General features: G+C 45.0%; 1 protein-coding gene and 1 long non-coding RNA gene across 2 annotated transcripts in view; one reads left to right on the forward strand and one right to left on the reverse strand.

Moving 5' to 3' along the window:
- Nucleotides 1-88: 88 nt before the first annotated feature.
- smarca2 (SWI/SNF related, matrix associated, actin dependent regulator of chromatin, subfamily a, member 2) lies at nucleotides 89-22,152 on the reverse strand. The gene is made up of 34 exons (XM_061279022.1): nucleotides 21,975-22,152; nucleotides 21,234-21,495; nucleotides 20,980-21,109; nucleotides 20,498-20,893; nucleotides 20,226-20,327; nucleotides 19,264-19,516; nucleotides 19,066-19,192; nucleotides 18,773-18,946; nucleotides 18,506-18,679; nucleotides 18,054-18,227; nucleotides 17,926-17,979; nucleotides 17,456-17,586; nucleotides 17,291-17,348; nucleotides 16,905-16,981; nucleotides 16,671-16,818; nucleotides 15,277-15,440; nucleotides 13,731-13,797; nucleotides 13,551-13,661; nucleotides 12,096-12,338; nucleotides 11,879-11,992; nucleotides 10,766-10,870; nucleotides 10,609-10,695; nucleotides 10,463-10,509; nucleotides 9,903-10,069; nucleotides 8,933-9,096; nucleotides 8,567-8,794; nucleotides 8,420-8,497; nucleotides 8,116-8,334; nucleotides 7,817-8,043; nucleotides 6,891-6,996; nucleotides 6,724-6,825; nucleotides 6,114-6,255; nucleotides 5,656-5,795; nucleotides 89-4,863 (listed from the first exon to the last, which is right to left on the reverse strand). The coding sequence occupies exons 1-34, from the start codon at nucleotides 21,980-21,982 to the stop codon at nucleotides 4,834-4,836; spliced, it is 4,809 nt and encodes a 1,602-aa protein (XP_061135006.1). The 5' UTR covers nucleotides 21,983-22,152; the 3' UTR covers nucleotides 89-4,833.
- LOC133154514 (uncharacterized) overlaps nucleotides 21,982-22,556 on the forward strand; it is a 37,519-nt gene continuing 36,944 nt past the window's right edge. Inside the window, exons 1-2 of the long non-coding RNA XR_009714476.1 lie at nucleotides 21,982-22,043; nucleotides 22,125-22,289. This is a non-coding gene — a long non-coding RNA (uncharacterized LOC133154514). The remainder of the gene's footprint in view (nucleotides 22,044-22,124; nucleotides 22,290-22,556) is intronic.

Consider the following 22,556-nt stretch of genomic DNA (forward strand, 5'->3'; position numbering starts at 1 on the left):
GCAATAAAAGGAGTCTGATTTAGTGGCCCCATGCGGCGCTGATGCTTTTTGACTCCTTACAAGACAAAAAAACAAAACTCACACCTACTGCGCTCATTATGTTTGTTTATATATTTAAAAAAAGTCACACTGGCATAAATATCAAATAATTATGAATTCTAAGTGTAGCATTAGATTGGAATGTTAGCAGACAAAATTGAGAACACATTCAAATAAAAGTTGCATAACAAGAAAGTCACACGCTACCTTTGTCACATTGCACTTAGCAACTCATTCATTTTGTTAAGTTGTATTTACAGCTAAATGTTGGACCATCTGATTGGTCAGTCGGGGTAAGAAATATGAGCCCTGATGAGAAATGTAAAAAAATAAAATTTTAGATACGGTGAGCTCCCTCGTGCAAATTGGGGGATGGCCGTTGTAACATCTGCTGGAGCTCGTTCCAAACAAGCCGTTAATTGGCTCTAACAGCGAGATGCTGGCGGTGAACGCTGGCTTTGTCAGCAGCTCTCTGGGCTTAATTTGGCACATTTTCTCCACGTGTTGGGATTTGACGTCATGGTTTTCCCCCACTTCAGTTAGCAGTAGCATCAATGCTAAAGTGAAAGCATAGAAAGCTCAGGTTTGTACACTTGCAAAATAAGAACATTTGTTTGTGTGTGTGTGTTTGTAAGTCATTAAGTAAATGAGAGGAAAACATTCAAAATAATCAATTTTGAGTTTTCGCCCCCCCCCCAAAAACAACCCTGTAAGGCAATAAACACGAAAGCAGCCATGGTGGCAGGGAGGCTCATCTCCGTGTCAGCGTTCCGCGGGAGACTCGTCATTACCATAAAAAAAAAAAAAAAGGGATACCCGATGGGTACAAAGAAAGTTGGATATCATAAAATCCCTTTAGAGGAACAAGAAGCGCCTCCGGTCGAATTATAATTAAAGATGGAAATCCATCCATCTTCTATCTATGGTATATTTGATTGTCAAATATGACTTGAATATTATACATATACATTAGTAAAGGTTGCCGAAACGGAATATGATGGGAGTGCCGTATCCCAGAGGAGTCCAGACCTAACCTTATAGAGACCGTCAAATTTCTTGACTTTTTGTCCGTTAAACTCTTCAGGTATAACCGATAATTGTCAAATAATGAAAACTTGTTTGGTTTTGATCGCAAGTCAGAGGAATGACCACGCTGCGAATACAATTATTCGCAAATGTTTCCTCCTGCTAATTCATCCTTCCCTCTTGGCTTGATTATTTTTTAATTTGTAGCCATTATTCACAGAGAGGTTGCGTGACCGAAATGCTTTCTGTCTGTGTTGAGCTTTTTCATTTAGTTATCTATAGTATCCAAAAAAAAAAGCTCAAGTGTGTGTGCTTTGGCTACTTCTAGTGCTGGGAATCGATAAGACCGTTAGCACTGATGCTAATGTTTACATTCAGTATCAGAGATTGGGCCGTAGGGTAATTAAGCTGATAGACTTGAACTAATGTTAATAATGAGCTTTAGCGCAGGCATTTCTGATGCATCACCTTAATTGCTTGGCTCCGTCTCTGAACGGCAACATTTAGCATCAAGGCTAAAGCTAATGAAAGTAGTTCACCAAAGGTTTGTGAGCAGGTCCACAGAATGATCTCCAGTTTGGTTTCACTTTACCGCCTGCCGGTACGTTTGAAGAATGTTCAACTTTATCAGCTTCAAGTGACAATATGTCAAAAATGTCTGCCCTTGTATCCACCCTGACACTTAATTGGCAGTGCGGTAGAAAGGCGCTATTATCACTGTTCAAAAAATAAGCACCTCCAACCTCAAATAATTAGTCCTTTTGATGTTTGGCCCAAGTTAATTTCTTTTTTTCGCACAATTTTCACACAAATGTAATTGAGAAAAGAACCGCTGTAACCCATCAAGCGCAAAATTAGCAAAAGCAAACATGGACAATGGAATTGAGCTTGTTTTAGAAGACAACCAGAGACTCAATCAAAAATGTTCCATTTCTTGCTCCAAAGTAATTCCAATGCTAAACCTTCGGCGGTTTTATCGCAACCTGTGATGAGTTTTGTAGAAGCTAAGATGAGCGCAAACTAAAGGCTTCACAGACGCTTTAGGAGGAAGTTCTTGAGAGTATCAGTGCTCAAATAAAGGTCCCAGGCAGATGTTAATTTGTCATTCCAGACTATTATTTGTTGTCAGGAGGATGTACAAGGAAAGGCCAAGGCTCTCAAGCACCTTAATCATTTGGCGACAACAATCTGTGGATGGTTCGAAATGCTAACACTAGCATCAATGGTCACACCAACTAAAGAAGACCAACGTTCTGGAAATTTCTTGTCAGCAACATTCAAACCTGCACAAGGAAAGGCCAATGGCTTTCTAGATTTGTAGGTTTGACTTGAAGGCATGCTATTGGATTTAAAAACTGGAGTTGAGAAGTCAGAAATGTGAAAAAAAAAAGAATTTCTTGCACTAGTTAATACCATGACAAATAAAGGAATACCTTATCTTTGATTAAACTGCTGTCTGTAAGAAAAAATGTGTTGACGAGGGATCAGCTGCATCAACAGTGTGATGAAAAGCCAGGCAGCGCAAAGCCAACACGGCTAAACGGTCCCACTCGACAATGGCGTCACCTGCTTTTTCTAATCCCGACTCCCTTTCAGACGGTGACATTCCTGCCGAGCACATCAAGGTCAAAGGATGAAGAGCTCATGCCGCAAGTTAGCCCGGCCTCCTCGTCCCACCCTCTTCCTCAACTTTGGAAATTTTCTTAATGTCCTTAATTTTCTTAAAACAGATCGGGAGCACCTGGCCTCTGAGAGAAATTCCGTCCGTCCGACCTGGATCGATGCCTTGACCCGACTTGTTTGCGGCCGACATGTCCGGCGGGGCGCTTAGACGAGGATTAACTTCCGATTGGCACGCCCGCTCACTCGGGCGATTGTGCCAACAGAGTGACCACTTCAAAAGGGTTGAGGGGGGGAAAAAAGACGGCGGGAATTATCTTAGCCAAGCTTGCCTCGGGACGGGCGGTATAGAGCAAAAGAATGAGAAAAGCCGTTTTGATGTGGCGGCCCTCCGGTGTTGGAATGGCGTGAAATGCGCATGAGGGAGAAGACGCAGTTAGCGCCAGATGCGAATGTAGCAGTCGGCATCTTCACTCGCTTGCTGTTCCGCTTGAAAATTGTCGTGGCATTTGATTTTAACACAACACGGAGGAGGGTGAGTGAATGTCAGGTATTGAACCTCAAATGTCTGGATGGACAATTACCCCGATGACCTTTTTTTTCCCTTCCTTCCTGAGGTGTTTTGTGTGGGTAAGCAAACAGAGGGAGACCGCAAAGGGACACGAAGGACTACCTAACAGCGTCTGCTGTAAAAAAAATAAAAATCGTTGATTGTACGTGAACTTATTTTGTGATGTTGTACCCACAGTAGCGCCGTCTAATGGATCTATGCTGCTCCTTTCACCCAATGATGCCATGTCATCTCATTGTTTCCTGTTCCCGATACAAAAATGTTACTCCATAAGCACAGATATTTCATTTCTGTTTTGTATTGCATTTGAATTGAAGCATATTTTTCAATACATTGTTATTCTTCGGTTTGAAATTTTAACGCATTTACTCTTCACTTTTTTTCATCGAGGCAAATAAACATACAAACGTACACACCCACCCTTACATATACACACAAGAAAAAAAATTAGAGAAAGAACAAATGTTTTTTTGTGCTCCAAATTGGTGTTATTTAATTAGCTCTTGGCTAGGCAATACAACCACAAAGACGCTGTGCAAAGAAAGCAAACATTAAGACGACCCTTATGATTATCTGCCAGATGAGAACTCACGCCAAAAGCCAAATCTAAAAATGAATAGGAGGATTTGTGGAAAAATACAATCACCCCTCAAATATAACATACTGATTCAAATATATTGCATGAAAGCTATAATACTGTTTTGAATGTTGTTTTTTCCAACTTGTATTGAAGCAAACAACTGGATCTTAACGGCATAACTGTCAATGATGGGAAATGGAAGGCTCATGCAGTCCTAAATCAGGGGTGTCCGAACTTTTCTCATTTTAAAATGACTTCAGCCAGAAATACACATAACAAATGCAAACTATTTGCGGATTTCACTCCTTTAATCGCAGGCGTCTAACAATAAGCTCAGAAAGTTCAAGTTGTCTTTTCGGTGAGGAAAACTGCTTGTGGCGAGGAATGGGGCACATCTTTCGCTATCTGGTGGGCAAATGTGGAACGATATCGTCAAATAAAACGACATTCGTTGATGTTTCAATGGAACACTTGAAACAAAATTGTTCTTTTTTTGGGTTGCTTTGCCATTCATGTTCACATCGGGACAGACATGACCACATTTTTCCTTAAAGGATGGTTTGAATGTCTGCAGAATTTCCTAAATAAACATTAAATTCAGGTCAGAATTGGCTATAAAAAACATGTGTGTGAATTTCGGTAGCTGAATTGTCACTGGACCACAGCTTAGTTCTACATTCTTTCGTACCGCGGACTTTGGACACCCCTGCTCTAGAAGTGCGACATGAAATCTTAACATTTCATTTGTGACTTTCTAAAAGGTGCGAGCGTAAGCGTTGCGTAACAATGGCAAAAATCGATTACATACGTAAAACTGTTTTAAAAAAAAAAATCTCTTGGAACAGGATTACATATGCGGCTCATCTGGTTATTATAACGGGGGGAAAAAACGTTCATACTGCGAGGCAGTGGGCTGACTGTGTGGACTAATAGGATGAAATGAAAACGTCAGAACCTGGACAAGGAGGTGGGGGGTCGGGGGGGCTTGAACTCGTCCTCACTCGTCATCGCTGATGTCAGATTGCTCCTGCGGAGATAGAAAGCAGCCGCGAGGGTGGGTGAGAGGCGGGCACTGAGAATTCGTCTGCTGACGTGTTATTTGCGTGTCATTCTTTGACTGGGTGCATCTATGTGTCTTTTATCCTTTTTTTCTTGTTCCCGTATCCGTTTTTTTTTTCCTCTCATTTTTACCCATTTAAAAAGTAAACCACTCAGAGATGGCTCACATGAAAAGGCGTCAAAAGTGCGGCGTCAGATTTCTTTTGCTTGAGAACTTTCGAGTGAGCTGCTTTGAGCTGCGACCAATCAAACCCGTTGTTGACGCGTGGACAGCCGCCAGAGAGGCGTCCATGAGTCATTAGTCAGCGTATGCAGCGGTTGTTCCCGGAGGCTCATCTCGAACACGTTGCCTTCAACGCTTCCAAATGTTTGACGCCTGGTGTGACAAAAGTGGCGGGTAATGAACGCGGACGTGACCAAAACAAGAGGCGAGACTGCCGGTGGATTTGTGGCGGTAATGAATAGAAAACATCCGATGGGCTCGGCGGGGCTGAAAAGAGACACGAGCCGAGCCGGCGACACGTGGCTCGTTTAAGACTCACAGTTCATAAACATCAAGTAGGCGTGTGCACTGTTTATGGTGGTTAAAAATTCTATTTTATTACTTCTAGTCAGTCATTTATGTACAGTACACTAAAAAATAGATTTCCATAAAGTCGGATTTGTTTTAAAAGATGTGGGCGCATCGAATCGAACGGTTCCACTCCTTGAATCCTTCTGTCGACATCTTGGTAACTTTGATGTTTGAGTTTGGACTTACATTGCCTTCCTGGTCGTCGTCGTCGCTTTCGTCGTCGCTGACGACGGGCTTGGCCTTGGCTCGGCTCTGCCTTTTTTTGCCCCGTTCTGCGCTTCCGCGGGCCTCCTTGTTCAGCTTGATCTTCACCCACACCGACTTGGCTGGAAGCCACAAATAAGGTCTTCAATTGTGAATGTAAAAAAGCGCAGTTTTTAAAAACACAAACCGCTGTGGGGAAAAAGCAGACCGCGTTGAAAGCGTGACTTGTGTGTTGACATCCCGGTCTTGTGTGGAAAGGAGACAGCCTCAGCTAGACTTTTATGTTTTTCTGAGAGCCTCAGCTAGACTTTTATGTTTTTTTTCTGAGAGCCTCAGCTAGACTTTTATGTTTTTCTTGTCTGCAAGCAGCGTTACTCTTAGGGGGAGTCAGATAAAGTGCAGAATGACAATGAGACCTTAATGTATGTGTGTGTCCTCACCCTCAGCCTCTGACTCTTCCTCCTCCTCCTCCTCTTCCTCATCTTCATCATCCTCCGTGTCATCCTCGCTCTCCTCGTCTTTGGAGATCTTCTGCCTGGCGCTCTTGAACACCGACTGGAGCACGATGGAGTCCTCGTAGATCTTGTGGTACATGTTGGCAAAGGCGTGGCTGCTCAGTGCAACTTGATTACGACCAGGGCGTATTTTAGGATTGCGTCGCACCTCTGTGGTTCGTAACAAGCCCTTTCTCAAAACGCAAACGTTTATTATTTGTAGATCTACGGAAACCCAAAGGTTCGAAGCTCGTTTGAAAAACCCTTTCCCAGGCTTCAAACCCTAATTTGGAATCCTAACCCCATGTAACCCCAATGCTAATTTGAAACGCTAACACTTGCTTCAAAATCCTAATTGGAAACTTATATCTCAAATCCTTCTTTAAAACGGCAACTCTTGTTTCTTTCGAAAACAATGACTCATTTGGAGCCTTGTTTTATTGCTTCTTTACTCACCAAAGCAGCAAAATGTCAACAGGGATAAGGTCAACTAAACGTGTTCCCGGGGATTTAACGCAAGCACATTGTATTGCCAGCAAGCTCAATTTGCACCGACCTGGGATCCTTCCAGGTTGAAGGTCTGCGCGTTGTAACAGAGCAGCATGACGTCCTTCTCCAGATCTCCGACGCTGCGGTATTTATGGCTCCTGACGCGTTCCTGCCGAGCGACGGCGCATTGATGGCTTTAGCCCGTTAAGGCCAGAAACCTTGACGCCAACATACCTTGATCTTCTTGAAGTCCACGGGCTTACGGATCAGTTCGTAATATTCCGGTAGCTCCTTTCTGGACGGAAGCTGGACAAAGACCTCGCTAAGCTGTCTGCCAGCCCTGAAAAACAAAAACAAGCAAGCTTGAAACAATATTTAAAGAAGTTGAAAGTTGGTTTGAAATCCTAACCCTGTTCCGGTCAACCCATATTAGGCCTTTTCAGAATAATAATAAACATCCCATGTACCCCATACATTTAAAGCCTAAATTTGGAAATTACACTTTTATAATGTTAAACAAATAGTAAAACTGTAAAAAATGTCTGCCTGTAGAAGAAGTCATTTTATGCATTGAACATATAAAATATCGCAATATTTTCTGCTGAATGGCAAAATAGGCATTGTACTAAAAAAAGTGAAAAAAAATAAAAAATTAAAATAAATTCCGTTTCAAACCCTAATTTTAAAAATAATGTTGTAACCCAACAAATGTTACTTTTTCAAGCTACTTGACATATGGAACCTTTTTCCTTTCAGGGGAAATAAATGCATCACAGCTTGAGGCGTATCCACTGGCAAACATGAACCCCCCCCCCCTAGGCGATGCTGCGACGCATACTCAATCTCAGACCCCCTTGTGTCAAAATGGAGGGAAACGTGAGCCCGAGGCTGTTTTCTCTGTTGGTAAATTAATCATACTATTGATTCAACACCAAGCTGGATTATGAACGTGCGGGTGAAAAATGTAACATTTTCTTTGCTACCGTGCTCAAAGAAATCAATCAAAGCGAACTCATCATGAGCTTTTGTCCAAACAGCCCCAAGGATAGAGAAGTATTAATTGTCCAACCTGGTGTCGAGCATTCGAGTAGGCGCTACGGACATTTTGCATCATCATCAAGAGCGCAATTTGCTCCAACCCTCGAGGAGGTCGTCCTCACCCGTCTCTGTAGTTGATGACGGTGTCGATGATGGTGTTCATCTGCTTGGTGAGTTTGGGCGGGTTGGGCGAGAGCTTCTCGGCAGGCGGACGCCCTCGCCTCTTCTTAGCCTTGGAGCCCCAGTCCTCCCTGGCCGACGACGGCTCCTTGTCCTGCCGCCGCTTGCGTTTGCGCTTCTTCAGGCGGATCTCCTCCTCCATCTCCTCCAGGTTGCCGTCCTCGATGGCCTAATGGGGAGGTCATCATCACACAAGACTCTCGACTTGCCAGCAGTTGAGAAACTGGGCGCCACTTGTTACCCGCAGCCACTGTTTCTCGGTCAGCGCGTCACTGTAGTCCACGTCCCGGCGACAGCGAGACCCTCGGCCAAACATCTTCTCCTCCTCCTCCTCGTAAGTGAGGCGCTCCACCTCGGCGTCGTCCTTGATGATCCAGGAGGGAAGCTCGTCCTCTTCCATGAGACGTGGCTTACGTTTCGGGTTCCGGGCGTCCTCCCGCCGCCGGTCCATGTCGAAGCGCTGAGATCGCACAGGAGGGTTGAGTGGAAACGCGGCAACAGGTCTTTGGTTTAAACAAAGAAAAAAAGACGTGACGCTTTCTTACCATGTACAGCTCAAACTCATCTTCATTGCGGGCGATCATCTGATTCAGGGTTTCGTCGTCGGGTACCTCATTTTCTTCCTACATGTGAAGACAACAGCGGAAAGTCATTCAACTCCCGCGAGGCATGCCGGCATGCCGTCCACATACCTCGTTCTGCTCCTCGTGCTCCAGGATGGCCTGCAGGAAGACGCGGCGCTCGTGGCTGGAGGACTTCTGGTCGAACATGCCCGCCTGGATAACCTTCTGGTCCACGTTGAGTTTGTACTTGGCGGCCGCCAGGATCTTTTCCTCCACGCTGTTGACGGTGCAGAGGCGCAGCACGCGCACCTCGTTCTGCTGGCCGATGCGGTGAGCGCGATCTTGCGCCTGGAGGTCCTGAAAACGAGACGCGGCTTTTTGATTTGGGTGTCACAACAATTAACACAGCAATAGCGCCAGAAGATGGACAGCATTTTAGTCTCATGTTAAGACGTAGAGTGAAGTTGCAATGGTTGCTCAAACAACCCGACTGACCTGATGGGGGTTCCAGTCGCTGTCAAAGATGACGACGGTGTCAGCGGCCTGCAGATTGAGTCCGAGGCCGCCAGCCCGGGTGCTGAGCAGGAAGATGAAGTACTGCGACCCCGGCTCATTGAATTTCTTCAGCAGCAAGGCTCGGTCGTCCGACTTGGTGGTTCCTAGAAACACGAAAGAACCAAATTAGTCTCGGGTTGCGTTTGAAAGGGCAAAATGTGATTTTCTTTTTTAAATCAATTAGCCCAGGCATGCCTCACATAAATATGTTAATTTCTCTTCTATTCCAGGAAGAAAAGGTGTTTACGGAGTCTTTTAATGACGCTGGTTATCATGATGATACAACTCCACATCCATCCGTACTCGGTTATTTAATAGTTGCCAATTTGAATATGATGAAAACATATCAGCCTTCTACTTGTGGACGTCAAGCACAAAGAAAGCGGTTTCCTCAGCATTTTAATGTCGCCTATTACCATGATAATACATATTTACATCCCCCTATACACCGGAAGGAATTAATTAGTTGCATATATTAAATAATGAAAAGATATCAAGTTGGGACTTGCAACAATATATGAGCAAACATGATTAGTTTTCGTAGCTCAGCCATCAGTCAATGTCTGCTATGACAGGGTGTTCCAAGAAATTGGATGACGGCTCGGGCATGTATAATATATGATGTTGTTCTATATTGCATTATGTACCTGGAGCAGCTCAACCCTATTCCAAAATGTGCCGGCTTTACTTAGCAGCAGCGGTCACCAACATGGTGCCGCCAAAGACAACGGCCAGCCTTCTCGTTAAAAAACTTTTGGGGGAAAAAAAACATCATTTGAAAAAGTAAACACCTGCGATTGAGATGTTGTCTTTTCCACTTTGTTAACTTCTTGTCGATAAGATTTGAAATCTTTTGACATGATTATTGTCTTTTGCGGATTCATCGTTAACACCTCGAGTGCAATCTTACCGTCGAGACGCAAATACTGAAAGTTACGGGAGCCAAAGTAGTCCTCCAAGATGGTCATAAGTGTGGTCATCTGGCAGAAGAGCAGCACCCGGTGATTGGTGGCCTCCAGCTTTGGCAGGATGCGGTCCAAGAGCTCAAACTTCCCAGATGCTCGGTACAGGTCGGGCCTGCGTTGGGAACGGACGGTGAAATTACTGACAAAAGATGAATGCGGTTCCGCTTGAAAGGCGGAATGCGTTCATAGTGTAGCGAAGCGAGAACTCCGCTGGGATTCACAGGGAAGCAGCACACACACTTCCCATCCTGTTAGAGCGCTCTGATGCACAGGCAAAGGCTACACAGGCAGTAACCGCGCGCCAATTACGGCAAAGACGTCGATAATCGCCAATTATCGCCGCACTGTGCTAATATCAAGCTGTACACAACACTTGGCAAATTACTAGCACACGACGTTGGCTTCACATCAAATGATTAGCTTTTGTCAACAGCGGCTAGAAAAAAAAAAAAGAAAGAAAATCAAGCTTTTTTTTTTTTTTCTTTTTATACTCGGTCCAACTTACCCACTGATGATGCCGTTGGAGTAGCCCAAATGCTCAGCAAATGACTCCTACGGTAGAGAATGAAACGATCGATGATCGATGGGCTCCACTTTGGGTCAATTAGCTCAGCTCAGATCGCTCGAAATGAGCTCATAAATGTCACTCACCTCGATATGTTGGAACATGTACGGGTGGTTGCAGATTTTCTTCAGCTGCATGATGGTGTTCATAAGGGTCTTCGCTCCCCCTTTACCCTGATGCCAAAAGAAAAGCAAACGTGTGACGTGCAGAAGTAACTGCCAACGGGGCTCAACGTGTTTGTACCTTCTTGTCTTTCTCCGAGCCATCGGTGAGGAGGATTCCCTTTTGCATGTGCCGGTACAAGACCTTCTGTATGGCGGACATGTCGCATTTGACAACATACTCCACCTGCGCGGAAGGTGACAAGAAAAATCACCATATGAATGTCATTCTGCCCATTGTGTGAAGCTCCATTTAATGTCGTAACTAGAAATCCATGAAAATTGAATGAAGAGCAGTTGATAAATTTCCCCCGCCTACACGGCTTGTTGTCGATGCTTCAGGGAGGGAGAGACCGCATAATGAGAAAAATAATGAATTACGATTGAATTAATTTGAAGTTAGAACCCCACTGTGACATGTTTACAAATTCCTAAACTCTACAGTTCCTTCATGCTTTCAAAAAATATTTCGAAAAACAGCTCGGGGAAACTCAACATTTTGGTGTTTCCAATTAATCACTTTTAGTCTCAGTTATATGTGTTTAAAAAAAATATATACTTAAATATTGAAGGCATATGCATAATTTAAAGAGGAAATGCAGTAGCCTGAGGAAGTCTGCTAAAGCAGATAAAACCCAAACTAAGATCCACATTTGTAAAATGAATTGCTCCTGTCAATATGATGTGAGAAAATGTTGGCGAGTTACCAAAGGGAATTCACAATAACGTCTCAATTTCTCTATTGATAGTCTGCATGTTGGTGACCCGCTTGTTTTTAATTCTTGCTGAAAGGATTGAAGCACTGAAATTTGGTTGATTAGCATTAAGATAAATGGCCCTTCTTTGTTTTCAATCATTCTTTTTGTTCTGGTTTTGTTTTGTTCTCTTACGTTTACCAGTAAACCAACTGGGAGTAAGAAACTACCTGAAGCCTCTTTTTAAATCCAAAACACCCGAAGATCAAGAAAAAAAACGTGCTTGCTGATGAATTATTTTGGTGCTACACCACTGTGATAAGTTCAAAAAAATATTTTCTTGCATATTCCTGCAACACTCCAAGGGAGGTGCATCATCTTGAGAAGACTGCAGACTAATTTTAGTCTGCTAACAAGGTGGTTTTTTTTTGTGTGTGTGTGTGTGTTAGACTCCACTGTAATGTGTTTCTCAAACTTGCAGCGACTTTGAAGCTTCTCACCTTCTCTGGCAGCTGAGACTCCACCTCCTTCTTCAGGCGGCGCAGCAAAAAAGGGCGGAGAACCTTGTGCAGACGTCGAATAATCAAAATGGTCTCCTCCTCGTTGAGGTCCACCTGAACAAAGTCCAGAACAATAAAGAGTGACCTAGCAACCGCAACGGCACGCGGGGCCCGGTTGCAAACGACATCATGAGGACACCAAATTGAAGGTGCGTACCCTTTCGCCCGTCATGGCGAAGGGGGCGTTGAACCACTGCTCAAAGGTGCTGCAGCTCTTGAAGATGGTGGGCAGCAGGAAGTTGAGCAGCGCCCACAGCTCGGGCAGCTTGTTCTGCAGTGGCGTGCCGGTGAGTAGCAGGCGGCGCGGCGCCACGTAGTGCGTGTTCAGCACTTGGGTCAGCTTGCAGTGGTGGTTCTTCATGCGGTGGCCTTCGTCCACTATCATGTACTTCCAACGTATCTGGAAAAATTATTGTATGGCAAGGACAACAATAAAGTTCATAAGTCTCCAGAAGTACATTACGAGGATAAAACTTGTTCAACACTGTCAACAGCAGAGTAAGTATGAGATGAAAAGTCAATAGAGTGCGACATTATTTCAAGGTTGGTGTGATAGCGTTCTACTTTGCGGTTATAATGCCATTATCAATACCCTTCTCCCACCAAGAAAACGGACTCTTGGGCTCCACGTAACATCTGGCATTTAACAAACACCCCATATATCAAAGGAGCGTATCGACAAAGGCGCCAGAAAAGCGCCGCGGACGTTGCATGAGCCATCTCCAAAAAAGAAGCGGCTAACGGGGCCCGCATTTATTTTGGAGTGCGGCGCACCGCTCGATAAATCAATGACGGCACTTACAGTCATGCTGAACTTGCATCTTGCAGTTGGAGAAAGAAATGATAACAGCGCCTTATCTGCTTTGAGAGACTCATTCCAGTGATCTCCCACGGCCAATTTGCTTGCAAGGGAGCAAACAGACAAAGCTCCGAACGACAAGGTTGGGGCTAAGTTGAAACTCTTGTTGTTAACATTTAGGAACCTTTCACATCCAACGCTCCACCATGAGGAAAAATGTGCCATGAAGGTTTGAAAATATTGGGAAAAAAAATAATCAAGTCAATTGGTGTGGTCATGAATGCAACAATGTTTATTGTTACCCACTATCCAGCAGCTATAGTTGCTGGTGTTCTAGGTTAGCAGCTAGCTTAAGCTAACGGGTTGCCGGAGGCTCCTCCACAGTTGTCATGTTGTTGTGTCACTTGACAGAATGTGAAGCATTTATTAAACGCAGCAGCACATTCATTCACCTTGTGGCTCACAACAGGACTTTTGAGTCCGTGCTCCCTGATAATTCCTGCATCCGTCCACAATGCTCGGCATTCCAACATATTACGGACGCCCGAATAACGCAACACACTCACAAATGGAAATAACGACGAGCGGCTCTGAAAATTGGGTCATCCGGGAAGACGCTGTCCATTTTGGCATGACGCTTTTTGTAAGAAAGCTAGCTTGCTAACTGCTCACTGTGCTAGTAGATATTGGCCAAGTGATTCTAACTGATTAACTCATTGGAATTGCGCCAGATAGCTACTGAGGCTAACAGAGGCAATACGTTCTGGTAGTGGAGCAGAACAAAAGGTCATTTGAGGTCAAAAGAGATCTCACCTTGGCCAGTATGTGTTTGTCCTTGATGATGTACTCGTAGGTGGTCAGCAAAACGTTGAACTTGCCGCTGCGAAGCTGCGGCACGAGTCCCCGGCGTAGTCCGGGGGTACCCTTTGGGTGAGGAAAAGTTTTTTTCGTAGTTGGGACAAATAGAATTTAAAAAAATATAGTTTTTTCTACCTTGTAGGCAATTTTGACCACGGATGGAGCCCACTTGTCAAGCTCGTAGATCCAGTTGGATAAAGTCCTGAAAGCCAGAAAATCGAGGAGAATTAAACCCACGCAAGCAAGAAGGAGTGAGTCAAAATATTGCTTGCTATTGGAGACTTTTGGAAGGTTTTCAAAACTGGCTGTCTGGTCTGATGCCTTCACAAAGGCGGAAAAGTGTAATTAGTCCAGTGCATATTAAAAGATTACATCGGCGCTTTAATCTGCCAAAACATTAATTACGAAAGACAGCGTGGCCTTCTGTTGTCTGCACACCCTGGGGTCCAAGTTTAAGACTGAAACACTGGCAAAATAAATCTCATTTTACTATTAGTCAATAAAAGGTTGACGCAAACGTCAAAGAAACACACTTCGTTAGCGTAGCTTTGTTAGGCCTGGTCAAACGACTGTAATTTTTTTTAGCTCAAGTACATTTCAGACAAATGGTGTACTTTCACAACTATGCAGACAGACCACTTAAGTGTTTTGGGTTTGAACATTGATTAAAAAAAAAAAAAGAAACAACAGCTATATTTACAAATTCATTAAAGAGAGTCTGTTCTGTGTTGTGATTGGTCACTTTCAGGGTTCAGAGGTGTGACTTGGGTCAATGGTCTAAAAACTTAGAATTGGCACTTCGCATTTTGTAAACAGGCTAATTAAGTCAAAGGCCTCTGTGGACATCAGGAGCATTACATAGGCTGTGAGCATTAGGAAGCTCCTGTCTCATATTTGTATGGTAATTAGGCTAAGGCGTGCATCCAAATCAGCAGGCTGCTTGTGTGCCGTCTAAGGATTTGAAAGGATTAATGGTGAGCAAAAACAACCAGAGATAAATTGCTGATTTCGTTCAGTCTAATCAAAGACTGAGAAGCTTGTTTGTTTTATAAAAGCGTGTTTTAACCTTGTGAAGTTTCGCACCGCTGCAGCTCCGATGCCAAGTGCAGCTGCGTTGAATACCAATTTGCAGTTTCTTTAAACATATCGACCCATTCATCATGGCTGACGCTTATGTGCGTTTGTGTAGTCGCCGCAAGATGTAAAGTCAAAAAATCGGATTTCACGCTACTGGAATTTTAAAAAAATGTGGACGAAATAACATGATGTCGTATCTAAGCGGAAATGTGACATCATTTTTAGTCAAATTAGGATTTGCATGCTTGCAACCAAATGAGGGTTTAGAGTTTAAATTTAGGATTTCAAACCTTTTTTTTTTTTTTTTTTTTTAAAAACAAGTTTAGTTACTTTCAAATTAACGTTTCAAGACAGAGTTAATACTTCAAATTCACACTTGCGATATTTGAGTTTCAAGTTCGGGTTTTAAACTAGGGTTAGTGTTTGGATCTTATTTCAAGGCATTTCCACAAACGCTGTGTTTGCTTTGTAAGGAATTGCAAGGAGGGCACGAATTCCATTACACTCCACTTTCAGACTCGCCCTCCTGCTTCACTTAATCCTCCGATTCAGTGCCGCAAGTGTGAGAAATGCCTTTTGGATAAAAGCCAGTTCAAGTACTGACGAGAGAGGCACGATGATGAGATAGGGCCCGTTGAGTCTCTTGCGCTCCATCAGGTACGTGATGAGGGCGATGGTTTGGATGGTCTTGCCCAGACCCATTTCGTCTGCCAGGATGCCGTTCAAGTTGTTGTTGTAGAGCGACACCATCCACTCCAGGCCTTGAACCTGAACATGAGAGACGCAAGAGTGTTGACATACTTGTTAACGCAAACGACGACAACAAAACGTGTTTGTTTGGAGGGCGTGCGGAACATGAAAGAGAGAGCAGCCTTTAAGGGGGGGTGGAAATATCAAATAGGGGAAAGAACAAAGTGGAGGCGTGGCCATCTGAATAGCAAATTAGATCAAATCGGCTCCGTTCCCAGATGACTAACTTGTGCATCCTGAATAAATAAAGTCGCTTAGCACACAGCAGCTGGAGAAAATAGAGCAAATGCTGGAAACATGCGAGGCCGAAAGGTCTTAAAAGAGGACAGCGCATCTGACAGAACGGGAACGGGAATAATGATGATTCTTTGCAAAGGGTTTTCCGAGAATACAGTTTGTCTCAAGTCGACCTACTTGTGTTCTCTGAGCAGAAAAAGACTCGGGTGGTTTGTACAAAGGCTTAAATGGACGGTGAATGCCTTATCTCCAGTCCAACCGAGCTGGACCAGGTGTCCCTTACAAGTTCAACGCCACCTCCACCCGCCCCGCCCTCCTCTATCTGCGCGCCCTCCTGCACTCTAAATTGATCTTGGCAGCAGGATAATCTTGCCTCAAAAATGAACTTCAACCTCATGGGACGAGTAGTCTGAAATGGACAAAATCTCCCAACGGGATCATAGCCGCTGTGTTTTATTCATTTTTCTTCGGGGATTGTGTTAGCTGTCAAAAACGCGCAGCGCTGTGTGCTTTTAATTGGTCGCGGTCTCGCTGTGAGCCGACATTGCGCTCTGCCCTTTTGATGCTCGGAATCCAACCCCCGTAGCTCCTCGCCGTCTGGCATCCCCCACTATCTCCTCATTGTCTCTGAGGGGCCAAGCGTCGCAGCCTTCATTTACGGGGTCGTGCTTGACTAGCTTGGAAGATGAAATGCCAACGCAACAGGGATATTAAAAAAAAAAAAAAAAACATTTTCCGCCGTTATGTTTAGCGGATGACGGTTAGCATGACAACATCCATTTGCCCTCAAAATCTGGTCGGAAGTATATTAAGATGAGAACCAGGCAAAGGGAAATGGGAACAATTATAGGAAGAAGAAAGCTTTTAATCAACTTCTTAAATAGTGAGGGAGGGCGGACTCATGCTGGTCTCCCAACGATGTCACTGGGCGCTGTTTCAACCACGCTCCAAAAAGTGCCCACACAACCTGTCACTTGGTTGCGAGTTCACCGAGAAGCTGCACGCACATACCTGGTAGTGTTTGAGCGAGCCGTTGATCAGGAGAGACGACTGCTTCTCCACCCTCTCGATGACGGCGTGGGCCACGCCGTAGTAGGACTGCAGGCTGGTCTCGTCTGTCGGCACGCTGTACTCGTCATCCACGTCTTGCTTGGATGACCTGAACGTGTGTGTGTGTGTGTGTTTCAACATTAGACTCCCGTGCATTGTTATTCAGTGCTTGTTAAGAAAAGAAGCAGTACAGACTCGATAATGTGCTTGGCCTCTTCGACGGGATCTTCTATGGTCTTGTCATTTTCGCCCTTGGTCGTCTCTCCTTCCTCCTTGAGACATCAAATAATACGTTTTGAGGACCCGCCAGAGTATATTCATTACAAGAAGTATGTTTGATGTGGAGGACCGACCGCATTGAGAGTGTGCATTGCTGAAATGTGTACGGCTACAGCCCCCTAGTGGATTACAAGCGTGAGATTGTATTGTGAGGATTTGGAGTGTGGGATTTTGTTTGATGATGTGCCATGAGATTTGGCTTAATAAAGAAATAACACAATAGCCAGGTCGTCTGTGTGTGTGTGTGCGTATAAACCAAATAACCTTCCATAATAATTGCATTGCATTGACGACTCACTGACCTCCTCCTCAAACTCAGAGCCGCTCTCCTCGCTGTCCGACCTTGGCGCAACTTCGTACCTGTGGTGAGTACGGAAAGCTAACAGTTAAACGAAAGGTTCTAACATTGTATCGCTCAGCGGAGACATCTAAAAACTAAAGGCGAAAAGCAGAATGGGTCTTCTCACCCGGGGTTCATTTCGAGCCAGGCCTCCAGCTGGCTGGATTTGGGCGCGTCCGTACCCTGCAAAACTTTGCCCGTCTCCGTCTGGATGACCTTGACGGGCAGCTCGCTCATCTGGCTGCTCTCGTCCATGGGCTGCAAACACACCACAAAGAGAAACAAGTTTTGTCACTTAGGTCTTCTACTCTACCCGTGCCCTGACAAATTGTATCTGATATGACGATTAAGTGCTAAAATAGATCATCCACAGATCATAAAAAAAATGAAAAGTTCCCCTGTACACGGACCATAACTATTGAGACAACGGCCAACATTTTTATTTGACCTACATAATTAGACAACCGCATTAAAAAAAAAAAGAAAAAAGAGCTGCTTTGTGAAATGGCCCGTGAGTGAGTGCTGACATTGCTTTCGCCAGTCAAAATATTTTGGCTATTTTTTTCCTCCAGAGTGGGTGAACACCTGCCGACTTACCTCCCCATCAGGTCCGATGGCACTTGTTCCTTCACCACCTTCTCCGTCAACCTTCTAGAGAAGGAGCGCATTGGCGTCATTCGACAATTGAGCTCATCATTTGGAATTGTCTCACGGTATGTTCGTACCGCCTTCTTCTTCTTCTTCCGTCGCTTCTTCTCCTTTGCCGCCTGCGCAGCTTTGTGCTCGTACACCAGGGTGGTGAGGTTGGCCACGTACTCGTCCGTCTGCTGCAGTAGGTAAGCCAAACGCTTGTCCTTCTTCTGGTCGATGAGTTTTCGATAGCCCTCCTCATCCTCCGCCTGCGATGCAAACCATTGCAAGAGACCTTATTTCTTAACCAAATTCAAGTTTCACTACAATTTCAGACAGTTTTGCACATTTTATCACATTTTTACCACTGCTGCTTTGTACTTTGGTGTGCAAATGTGAATATTTAATATTTATATGTATTCTCGTTGCAGCTAAACTTTCAGGTTCGGGACCACTGTGACGTTAGTTAAAAAAAAAAAAATCAAATCAAAATAATAATCTGGAGTCCTGTACAGTACAACATATTGGAGTGACTTTGAGTTGTTACCATAAGTCTCCTCATTCGCTCCTTCTCGATCCTCTCAGTCTCTTTCTTCTGCTCCCGCTCCGTGTTAGTGTGCCAAGTGGCGATGGCTCGTGTGAGCTTCTGCATTTTCCCCGACATGGAGCGGTGGTACTCCTTGAAGTCTTTGGCATGCTGGAGGATACTGTTAAGGTATTCCTGGGGGAAGAAGAAAAAAAGTTTTTTTTTGTTTTTTCTTAAATCTTGTGAGACACCTTGGCTTTCATGTGTTAATTTTTTACTGTTTCCAACCTGGTGTTTCTGCCGGCGCTTCTTCTCCTGCTCCAGCTTCTGCTGCTTCTCCAGCTTCTCTGTCATGCGTGCCTCCCGTAGTGTCTGCCGCTTGCTGCGGCGGTACGCCTTGGAGTTGAGGGCCGTTTCCAGGGTAGTGTCCCGCCGCATGCACGCCACCACGTCCTGTCTCAGCTAGCGAGAGAGGCATATGACAGTCCGTACAATATTTCCGGGAAAAATTCATGATCCGGATCTTTGGTCCAATTAACACATTATCTATAGCTAAATTAATGTGCAAATTCAGCACAAACCTGCCGCTGGAAGTTGAGAAGCCGCAGTGCCTTGAGCTCCACCGTGGCCTTGTTCCTCAGGTCGGGCGGAAGGGAGCCCGGCAGACTCTCCAGCTCTTGGATACGATGTGCAATCCGGGCCTGCAGCCTGGTGGACGTCATTATCGAAGCGATTGGTGGAAACTAATCGATGTGTTTAGGGCTACAAAGCACTTTTACCTGTACTCCCTCTCCTGCAGGATGCCCACCGGGTCCAGGCCCTGTGGCTTCTGAATGGGTGTGATGCGGTTCTGCTTCTGCTGCATCTGCAGCATGGGGGACACTTGCTGGCCCGCCGGTTGAGGGGCCACGGAGCCGCCCGGCAGGGGCCCGGCTGGCAAAGAGGCGGCCTGGGGAGGCGCGGGCGACGGGCGACCGCCGCTCACAGGGGGGAGGTGCTTGGGGGCGCCGGCTTGATTGTCACCGCCTTGGCCTGGAGAAGAGGAAGCTTAGTGATTGCTTGGTTGTCTACTTTTTGTCTGGGATTTCTTGGTTTTGGGTCAGTAAGAATGACATTTTTGAAACGAGGCATTATGATTTGAGCTTCATCTTTTTGTGCTGTTTGGAACGAAAGTAAAAAAAATCTTTGTTCTAATTAATAATTACCCCCCAACCCAGAAAAAAAAAAACTTTCCTGTCTTAATTGATACGTGTTGTGGACGTCTAAAGGTCATGTATTTCAAAGAATTTACCTCAGCTTGCTGTCAAATAGAAGAGTGTGACGCAAGACGGTATACACTGAAGTTTCGTCAGCTTCAGATTCTATTTTATGATGACATACGGAATAAAAAGGGTGAGTTCTATTTCACAGCACTGCTCACCTTTTGAAGTATTTCCTTATATGTCTAATTTTGCTGTAGACAGGCAGGTTTGCTTTGAGCAGACAGAAACAAAAGAAGTGCAAATGTGCCTTTTACATCTGTATCTAATATCCTTTTTTGTTTTGAACTCAGCCATTTGCGAGGGAGCAAACAACAAAGTAAGCAGAGAGGCAAAAAATAATAATAATCAATCAGTTTCTGTAGAGAAAATGTGTATCTGAGCTTAAATCGATCTTTTGCAGTGTTTTTAGTCTCCTGGTAAAATGACAGAGTTAGCCTCACTATCGTAAAAGTTGGGTTGGATCCTTTTCCAATACATACCATCGAGCCAAGGTTTGGGCCCTGCACCTTGATTGTGTCCTTGCATGGCTGGAGTGGGGCACGGGCTGGACTGGGCTCCACCCAAAGGTGCCATTGGCATGCCTTTGGACCAAAACAAATGTTGGTTAAAAAACTGCAGATTTTCAAGCAACTAAATATAGAACAATATCATCGTTAACAGAAACAAGTTTTTTTTTTTTTTTTTAACAACTTCAATTATTCTCTTGCTAGCACGTCGGTGGCACGCTTTTCAAATGTGGTATCATTCGTACCTTGAGGTCTGTTGTAAGGACTACCACTCGCCGCCTGTTGCTGCTGTTGTTGCTGCATTGTGGGTAGGCTCCTCTTTCCTTGCACGGCCAGTTGGAGGTTCTCGGGCAACGGCTGCCCGCGCCCCAACACCTTGTAGGCCAGGATCTGAGCCCGGAGCTGCTGCAGCTGGGCCTGACTGAATGCCGATGGCCCACGGCCTTGCTGGCCCATGCCGGACATGTTGGGTACCATGCCACCGCCGCCGCCTCCTCCTCCTCCTGCTTGCGGGTCCATGGGCATCATGGGGCCCGGCTGGGAGGGGGGCATGTGGGGTGGCGTGGGTCCTCCGCTCCCGGACATGGGACTGGACACGTGCTCATGTACGCCCATCGGTGAAGGATGGGGAGACATGTAGCCTGAATTAGAAATGAAAGTTCAGAGACCAGAGATTGGAATTGTGGTTAAACTTGAATTAAAATAAAGAAACACAGTTGAAATTTACCCTGGCCATGCTGGTCCATTGGGCTCTGTGGGGGGCCCATGCCGCTGTGGAGAGATCTCATGCCCACGCCTTTCATGTGCCCAAAGTGCATCGTGTCCGCCATTGCCTTGTCGTTCATTCCCTCCATGGGCTGAAAAAGCAAAAGCAATGATATTGATATAAGACTATGTATGCTACAGCAAAAGTTGGAAAATGGCCATTTTATTTCACAATTTCACACACAGTATGAATTAAATGAATGATGCCATGTCTACCTTGTGCATAGAATACATCATGTCTTGCGAGAAGTCACTCTGCCCCTGCATGCCGTGGGCTGCATTGGGCGTTCCGGGCCCGGGGCTGGGTCCCATCATGCTGTGAACTGAGCCGGGTGACGGGTCCGGTCCGGGGCTGGGGCCCAGGATGGGGCCGGGTGAAAGGCCCGCACCCGGGGAAGGGCCAGGATGGGACATACCACCTGACGGGTCAGAAGGAGTGGACATGGACTGGAACGCTGGATGATAAGCAGCAGGCCGTCTTTAGGGAAGAAAATAGATTGAAATGCCACTAAGAACCTAGTCAAAATCTGGGTAGTCATAAACTCGAATAGACCCAAGTTCTACAAGCTAAAAACCTTTCAATGCTAACAAGCTTTACGACATTAATAATTTGTAATAGTGATCAAATAACCAAATACATATCAATTTTGAGACTCTTATACATTACATAAATACATCAAGTCCCCTATTTTGAGTCAGTTTCACTACATATTATAAGCCCTCCATTTTAAGTCCCTTAAAAAAAGGGTAGCCCTCCATTTTGAATCAATTCTAACGCCATACCTTTTAAGTCATTATGTCATAGGTGAGCCATTAACATAACCTTTCTAATTCTTAACATATTTACCCCACTCCCTTGCATTAACAAACTCTGACACTGGTATTGGTGATTAAAAAAAATAATAAAATAATAATTTTTAAAAAACATTCTTTTTTTGGTTGGCGGCACTTACTTACTTTATCATTCCAGCATTTTCTATTTAGCTATCAAACAGCGCCAAGTGTGCCTGCCCCACATTCCAGCAAGTAAGTGGCAACGTTTTTATATACCCTTCACGCTGTCCACCACACAAGTCGATTTATCAAATATAAATATTATTTTAACAGGAGCACCGTGAGCTTTTCGCTCCCGGGGCCGTTCATGTCAAGGCAACACATTTGATGTGGACTCTTGATTGGATCATGGCTTCCCCTGGTAAAAAAAAAAACGGTGGCCAACATGGCGGAACGTCACTTGTGGTATCAAAGTCGGGACAGTGAGCGGACCTCCAGGTAACTACGCACGGCTCAGTCACAAATATATTAGTGCATGTCCACCATTGCGGTGTTTTGGGTCGTTTTCTGGCTGACACACACCCCCTTCGAACCCTCGTTCGTGCGGCTAAGCTAACGCTAAGCTAGGAGGCTAAAGAGCTAGCTGGTTCTGATTCTGTGGCGTAGACTCTCTCCCCCTCTCTCTCCCTCTTGCAAAGCGAGCGGGTCAGAAAAGTTTTGACAGCAACGAGCACCGCGACACGGTTAAAAACACGCCGCACACAG

The sequence above is a fragment of the Syngnathus typhle genome, linkage group LG5 (genome assembly GCF_033458585.1).
Source record: "Syngnathus typhle isolate RoL2023-S1 ecotype Sweden linkage group LG5, RoL_Styp_1.0, whole genome shotgun sequence".
Taxonomy (NCBI): Eukaryota; Metazoa; Chordata; class Actinopteri; order Syngnathiformes; family Syngnathidae; genus Syngnathus; species Syngnathus typhle.